We start from the raw sequence: 8580 nt of genomic DNA, 5'->3' as shown, positions 1-8580 counted from the left end.
GTGAATACAGTATATACAGTTTGTTCACGCTGCATTGCCACTGCAATGCACCTGATATCAATCCTTGTCGCCAGATCCCACCAATCCCCTGAATCCCCCACCCTCCAAGCCATATTGCAGCTTTTTTTTGGCACATTGACTTCGCTTCCACCTTCAGTCCTACTCCAGGCTTCAAACCAACATTGCAGTGAGTTACTCACCTCAGATCTGCAATTTCAGCGCCAGCCTCTTTCTTGGCACCTATTGACTTTTTCGTGACACATGGTAGCCTCGGTCTTTTTAATACCTCGCTCACTACCTCTTGGACTATTACTGATCGTATTTCTAAGATGGGGAAAAAATCTAGCAGGCGGAACATAATCTTTACTAACTTAGGGACCAACTCTTTAAAACTACAAAGGTATGGCATAGTTGCCAGAAGGAGAGTACGAATTGAAATGCAGGCAGCCCAAGAACAAATACTTGAAGGTATGTAATAAACTTGTAAACACTGAGCCATCTCACATCAAAAGTGTTTGTAGATACTACCGAAGAACTCCGTGATGGCCTCAGGGAGATCCAAGAGAATCCCTTTGTTCCTAGCGAATCAGCTGATTGGGTTGATGACCCGGCCATGGCTCAATTCCCGCTCTTTCAGGATGAAGGCCTTAGTTATGAGCAGCTAGTGAGTGTAGTCAATTCGTTGCTGCCCAGAAAGTAAGTACCACTCTCGTTCAAACTATTCTATGCATAATAATGTCCCCAGGCGCACAAAAGGCTTGACTTGGGGCGACCAGATGACAAAACTGTACACTTCATGGACAGAACAGCTCCCTGTTCTTGCGAACTTCTATCTCCATTTCAAGACAGAGAATCCACACTCAACGCCAGCTCATTATCCCACTCCTGGAGATGACATTGGGTATATTCGTATTTGCTGCCTTGACATATTTGGTGAGTTGCGCTAAGAACCTTCCATATACCCATGCTTGATCATCGCTTGTAGATGGGGATGCAATTGAATATATTCCATGCATTGTTGTGGGGACAAGTCCGTGCAGGTCAAACCAACCCTTATCACACATTTCACCCCTACTGCATCAGGGACTAGGATTGGTGAGTCGTGGTAATAGTAGGAGTTGTAGAGACTGTGGAGGTGGTTCTGACGAGTCCAAGATCGTTGGATTTGGTGGAGTGGTTGAGGAGATATGACTTGTTCTTTATTTTCCTTACTATTTTCATTCATTCACGCATGTGACTTTCCTTTTATATTTGTATCGGACGCTTCCGTGACAACTGTACAGACAGTTAGTTAGAGGTTACACAGAGTATCAGCACCGTACTCGCAGGACCAACACACCTACCTGAGTGATAGAGAGATACCTACCCCCCCCCTAGACCTGAGCCACGAGTCTAGATTGATAAACCCGTTACAGTGTCCAGGTGAAGTCTTTCCCACATGTGCGCTTATACGTTGTAGGAGAAATAAGGGACACACTATGGAAACCCATTATGGAAATATGCCAGATAAATCAAAAAACCCCATATGACAAGTAGATATGAGAAAATAGAAGGACCTGAACGAATTTTAATGAATTTTTTACAAATTATACACGATAAATTGAAAGAAAGAAAATTAGCAAAAATACTTCAAGCTTAGCATCAACAAGACGGAATTCTCAGGGGAATTTATAGCAAATATTTAACAAAGAATTAGGACAATCGACCAAGATCTGACTATAAAAACAATCAGAGAACCTCCACGGAAACTACTTTCCCACGTCCGCACATGTAGCCAAGGATGGAAGTACCGTGGAACAAGGATTCCTCAGGAACTGATGCAAAATTCAAAGTCGTGTTTATAATAGGAAATGTAGATGTCCCCCAAACGGACCCAATGAAAGTAATTACAGGGGAAACTACCCATAAACGACGGAGATATGACTAAAACTCCCGCAAAATGAGGACAACGCTTAAAAAGCAAGCGCGAAGAATAACCAGTAACGACCGAGACGAGCTTGATGACCCATTAGAAAGGAAGGGATCTAATCTTAATCCACCCAAATTTTCATAATAAAAGGATCACGCATTAATGAGATATCCAATAACGGGAATAGCGACATCAAAAGTCCGAGCTCAGGGAAAAGACGATGTTTACGTAGGATCCATAATTAAAACATACAACGAAATTTACACGGAAATTATGAAAAATAGGAAACTATAGTTATGCAAATTTTCAGCCCAAACGGTCCAGCCGTTGTATAGTTATACCAATGACAGGAATATAGAAATCCGCATCATGTTTAATGACACGTGAGGGTGGCAATGCGAAGGGAACTGGCCATCAGAACCGAGATCCGCACTTCGGCAGATCGTGAAGACCAATTTCCGTCCAAATAAGGAAGAGCCCGGTCAAAACAAAGCATGGAAAGTGCAAAACAACCTTAGATCATGAGGGAAAAATCTGAAATAAATCACAGAAGCCCATATGAAGGATATAAACACCCGTGCATACCATAAATCCCGAACAATTAAACAGAAACAGCACCCGCATATGAACGACTATGGGAACGACGCATGTGATTACCGAATGTGCACGCGAACTTTTGCTAACTCGACGAATACCAGGAAATAGAACACAACTTTAGTACCATTGGCGGGAATAAATGATACCAAGAACGTGAGAAACCATCCAGAAATGAATGAGATACAAGGACATGAAGTTAGAAACCTGATAATGCATGGGAAGACAGCTTCAAGAGGTCCAGAGCCCTAAATGAAATACATAAAAATATGATATCTTCGAGGATGACCTACTATAACAACGAACAATACATATGGAGGATTAGGATGTGATAATACAAAGGGGAATCAGGGAAGATGAACGAAATCCACGAAAACCACTAAACTACGACGGACCATGGTGGGAATTTTAGGGAACGATATTCTAATGAAGTGGAGAGCTATAATACATTCGTTTGAGTAATTCTTGACTACTAGCAATGTTATGGGGATGGGGGAAATTCTCCATTCCTCGATCCGTTCTTATAGTGGGATGACGAGGGTCACATCTGGTCTGTACCATAATGGGATATGTAATCGATGAGTGATCCCAGTCTTGTCTGGGAGTGGACGATCAAATTCCCATCGATCGCGATTGGTGATGTAGTGAGCTATTAAGGGATTGATGGTAGGCAGTCAGAGATGCCAGGACGGACGGGTCAGCCACGGGTACTTGGCACTCCTCAATGGAGTGTACCGTGTGCGAGGTCGCGACTTGTGAGATGGGTGAGAACTTCGTGTAGTTGCCATCAGGTACTTGGCATTCGCAGTGCGAACGTACCGGTAGCGGGTTGATATCATAAGCGTGCAATGAGGACTGACCAATAGGGCCATCGGTGACTTGGTGTTCCCAAAGGGAACGTACCGTTGGCGGGGAAACATGATGACTGACGAAGGAGGGAACAGATGGTGGATGGGCGGCGACTTGCGTTCGCATAGCGAACGTGCCAGCATCACAGGAAAGTGGGCCTCAGAGTATTCACGATCTCCATGATCGTGATGTGACGTCGTATGTCGAGTACTGGGGGGAGAGCGGAGTGACGAGGACCCATAGGGTACAGATTCAATAGGACGATACATATGTTGAGAGTCTTCGACTCGCGACCTCGAGTTCTCACGGCGAGGGCCGTTAGAGGACTCGATATAACCAGACTTATAAGACATATTGAGAGTTGTACAATCACACAGGTTCAGTTGAGTCACAGGGAGGGTTGTTACAGAAGACGATACAAGAGACAGTTGTAGAGCAGTTGTTAGTTAGCGGGAACCGCCTTCGGCGGTTTCCGTACAAGACGCGTGACTATCTACAAATGGTAAGGTCGTGGGAAATCCCGCGAAACACAAGTAACCTCAGCCAGCACCAAAACCCCAATGGGGAAAGCTTTGCACGAGGGGGGGAAAGGGGTAGAACGGGTAAGGAGGATAGGGTATCGGGATAGAGGACGGAAGGGAGAAAGAGGGGAGGAACGATAGAGAGGAGAAGTCTTTGACCATGCGATGGATATGGTCGTTGGAGACTCCGTATCCGTAACAAGCAACTTTTTCTTTCGGTTTTAAACCTGAATAATTCACTCATTTACCTTTCAAGTCTCATTTTAACTAAATGTTGCTGAATAAAAATGGAATAAATCAGCTGAAGGTCTCAGCGCAGCCGCATGCATAGTAATGTGAAGTTTGAATTCAGAATCACCGAGTCATAGAAAATTTAATGGTAAATATGAGGAATTTGAAATAGGAAAACTGCGACAAATGCAGCACAGTCAAGTTTTAATTAACCATTAAAATAGCTTAGGCGAGGAAGGACAATAAGGATTCTAGGCGCAGTCTGACCACAGTAGAGCCGCAGTTCAGCGCAGCAAAGCACAGTAGAACTATAGTGTGAAATTTTCATTTTTTATTCAGTTTGAGAAAAATACACTGTAAATAAATCCTGTAAATAGGAGGTAGAGCGTGAAAAAGGAAGGCGACCCAAGGAGTATAAAAGGGAGACCCTTTCTGCAACTTTTCGCCCCCCCCCTTAGAGAAGTAAGAAAATAGAGTATTATTTTTCTCAAGCATTTCTGGTTGTCACTCCAGTGCGAAAAAGTGATATACAGTTAAGATTGCCACTGTAGTAAAAGGTAGCAATTAAGGAGAGAAATATTAAGTAGATATTTCAACAGGGGAGCTGGTTAACACTCCAGATTTCAAAGTGTAAACACAAAACAGTTATTTTGCTACTGTTAAAACAAGCAATAAAATAAGACAAAAATAAAACAAACTCAAGGGACACTCCAGACACAATCCAAATCCATTAACTGAGTAGAATCTTTGAAACTTCACCAAGTAAAGATTTAATTCAAGTTAAATTCCAAATTAAACAATGCTACACAGAATTACACCTAGACAAATTAAGAAATTTCAATAAAGGAACAGCTCCGCAGGGCTCGGTTTATCTGTAAGTCAATTCCCAGAAATTTTAGACTAACCCATAAAAATAGAATTAGCCAAAACACTTGGATTGGTTCTATACTTACAACTAATAATACTAGTACACTTCCCCATCCTAACTAAAGAACCAGGGAACAGCTTGGTGGTGGTCTCGTTTGAACCTCCCAACTGACCTTCCTTCGTTCTCTCCTTCAACGCTCACATTATCACATTCATGTGGTAGGCAGTGAATGTCAGGGACGCGTCTGGGGTAGAGGGGGTCCGGATGTATCGCCCGGCAGAAGGGCCCTCACGGGGTGCAAACCGGGCGCGCGTGCTGGCGGGTCCGGGGAGGGACAGCAGTCCCTGGCCACTTAGACTGAAGTGGAGAATGTGTTATTGTTATTAAAAGGGAAAACTATACTACTTACCTGAAGTGGAGAATGTGAGAAGAAGGTTACTTCTTTGGTTCCCACTTCAGGTACATTTATGTACATGCGGCTTGAGTCACATGACGAGTGCCACGTCACCCTCGGAGGCAGCCACAGGCATCCGGGTATCCCCGTGGGGGATCCCGAGAGCATCCGCTGCATGTGCGCGTGTTGGGCACAGCGGGGAGCTGTCCGGGGTGTGTGGGCCGGATGGGTCAATAGTACATTGATACAAAGGAAGGTGGTCCGTGTAGATAGAAGGAAATAAACAAGAAAAGGAAGATGAGAGGAATGAGATAAAGAAAAGGGGAAGAAAGAGAGAAAAGGAAAAGGGGAGGAGAGACAGAGGAAGGAGGAGGGAGAGGGTTGGACAGCGGGGAGTGGGTGTGGTGTGGCTGGGTGGGTCCGGGTGGACCCGGGTCAGGCAGGTGTGCCCTGACAGTGAACCACCCTCTGGCGCTTCAGCACATACAACCAACAGTAAGTATCTATGTAGGAGCTCATAATGGTTCTAATTTTATAACTAGCATCGTCTCTCCTGTCCCCTATCACCAATCCGCCACCAACATCACCCACCAACACCGCAAATAGAGACGGTTTGAATTATGCCAATGAGCTATTGAAGGCCATTGACAGTGAGGCAGCAAACAAGGTTTCTGAGACCGAGAATATAGATATGGATGAGGAAACTGAAGACTATCACAATCTTATTGATCAGCTTGCAAATATGTTAAACATTTCTGACCTAGATTCGATGTAATTTCATCTCACTTCACTGATCATTTTATATGCACCAAGACTCGGTGGTGGATACTAGTCATAAGCAACAAAAATACATGATCATAATAGTAGTTACATACAAGATAAAGGAGTGAGGAACAAGGGAAATCAGTGAAAAGATGTTGATGACGATGTTGGTGGCGGCGATGACATCGGAGGCAATGCTGAATAAGCAATGAAAATACATGATAATATCGTAATAGTGAGAAAGAAAAATCGAGTTACAAGGATAAAGGAGTGAGGAACAAGGGAAATCAGTGAAAAGATGTTGACGATGACGTTGATGGCGGTGACAACATTGGAGGCAATGCCAAAGGCACATGCAACGATGTTTGCATCACGGGGCATTCTTGACATTTTTGGGATATGATACCCCAGAGCTTCTCAGGGCCCTTCAGGCCTTTGCGTGACCAGATATAGGTGCTATATAGTAATACTAGTGCACTGGTGCACCAGTGCATGCACTGGAACGCAGTTTGCCTATCTAAGAGGCCTATATAACAGGGGGTTTCTATGGCCTTCTTACTGCGATCAGGTGATGAGTAATAGGTGGTAACCTTTGTTTACCTTTGGATCCAATTGTTTCCACTATATGTACATGTGTACCCCTCTAGTAAATAGTTCCCCCCAGTTATAATATAAACAGTCTTGAGTCCTCCAAACCCTCCTCCAGGACATCTATTGTGTCCCACTCATCTGCTGCTCTACTCTAGAACTAAGAACTGAGTAACAGGCACGTCTAGAGGAGACCTTGGTATAAAAACCCAAACAAATTGCGTGACAAATGATTGACCCTTGCTAACGCCTCCATCGTTAAGTAGTGAGGGGGGGGCTTCTGGCCCCCTTCTGCTGGCAGCCTCGGTTCCTCCATCGCCAGCTCCCCTGACAAATTGGGGACAATGAGAATGTACCAGGCGCAGCGCTCCGTTCCGAGTTGCTGAAGCCGAGTCCCTTCAACACCCCATCACCCTCAGAGCTCCACCCCACCTCCGGTCTGTCTCCGAGCGACTGTCGGACAACCCGGAACACTGAGCTCCACCTGACAGTGTCGCCTGGATAGCGATTGGACCTATCCAAGGAACGTCTTTTTGACACAAAGGAGCACAGGACCCAGTGACTGGGTTCACCCTATATATATATATGTGGGGTTATGTCCATGACTTGTACTTTTTCCTGATCATCTTCAATGAGTCACCTCCCCACCCTCACATGCAACATGCAGTCCAACACCATATGTTTGGAGTCTACATGTGGCATGGGCTCAGCATTATTTGGCACCATATGATCGCTCACTTGGGCTTGTTCATCCAGAATGCTAACATTGGTCATCATGATGCATCACCTCTACATACAGACCCCCCTTCTGTTGCTACATCCTTGGATGGCTCATGGACTGACTGTCATATCCCAGATCTTCCACCTCCCTCCACCCTAGTCCTATATGACTCCTATAACCTCCACCAGCCCTTCCAATCTCTCTCTGCTACCTCTGGTCAATGCCAATGATCTGTCATGGCCGTGCATTCCGGCCCATTAGCCGCCTGTCCCGATGCTGCCCAAGCCCGTTCCCGCTGTGCGAGCGTGAGCATGAGCCCTGACCTCACTCCTATCCTCCCTGCTGCCCCTAGGCTCCCCTACACTTGGCTGACTCCCCTGCTGCCACACCAACCTCCCTGCCCTGAGTCCGCCTCCGGCACTGCACCCAGCGTGACTCCTCTACCCCACCCACCTGGCCCCTACAGGGCCACTACCATTCCCATGCCCAACTCCGGCCCAACTCCGAGTCCAGCGCCGATACCATCACCATCGCAGCCCTACACCCCTTTGTTTATTTATCTGTTATTGTTTGTTTTGACCCTCGGTCATTGCCGCTGTGCGGCCAACCCCACTCCTTGTTCCCTTTTGCTTCCGGACCCTTTGGCCTTCGGCCCGGGTCCGCTTCCATTCATTCTTTCCTCCTATATATATCCTGTATGATACATTATAGTACTTTAGCTCTAATATCAATTTGACCATGACCCTCTAAGTCCTGACCCCAACAAGGCAACCCCAGTGAGTCTGAAATGAGGGCCAAGAGACAGTTAGGGGGCACAGTGCTCCTTTGGAGTTGCTGAGGCCAAATGCCCTACCCTTGGGCCTTGTTCACAGCATCACGGCCATCGTGGCCTATAGTGGCCCGCAATGGCAACCCTTGGTGCCGACCCTGGACCAGTGTCTAACACGATCCTAGTACTACCTCCTCCTCCCACTCTTCCTCCCATCCATGTCCGCATCACCTCCGGACCTCCCCTACCACACCTCCACCTCCTCAGACCCCTTGTTCAAAGGATATGGATCTACTTGTTGTTGGTAACCCTCAACTTGTTCCATCCACCCTTCCAGTCTCCGCAACTCTGTCACCTCCAGTCATGTATCTCCA

The 8580-nt window shown here is 46.0% G+C and overlaps 1 protein-coding gene across 1 annotated transcript; it reads left to right on the top strand.

Annotated features, from left to right (window-relative positions):
* Positions 1 to 437: 437 nt before the first annotated feature.
* On the top strand, positions 438 to 947 carry EI90DRAFT_3021471 (uncharacterized protein; the record flags this gene model as incomplete). Its single annotated transcript, XM_039057659.1, has 3 exons — positions 438 to 468; positions 522 to 696; positions 746 to 947. 3 exons carry the CDS (start codon positions 438 to 440, stop codon positions 945 to 947), a joined length of 408 nt encoding a protein of 135 aa, XP_038909265.1.
* Positions 948 to 8580: the final 7633 nt, after the last annotated feature.

This window comes from Cantharellus anzutake, assembly GCF_015039405.1.
Source record: "Cantharellus anzutake strain C23 chromosome Unknown EI90scaffold_114, whole genome shotgun sequence".
Lineage (NCBI taxonomy): Eukaryota > Fungi > Basidiomycota > Agaricomycetes > Cantharellales > Hydnaceae > Cantharellus > Cantharellus anzutake.
Note: the sequence above shows the minus strand (reverse complement) of the source record. Positions and strands in the feature narration are given on the sequence as shown.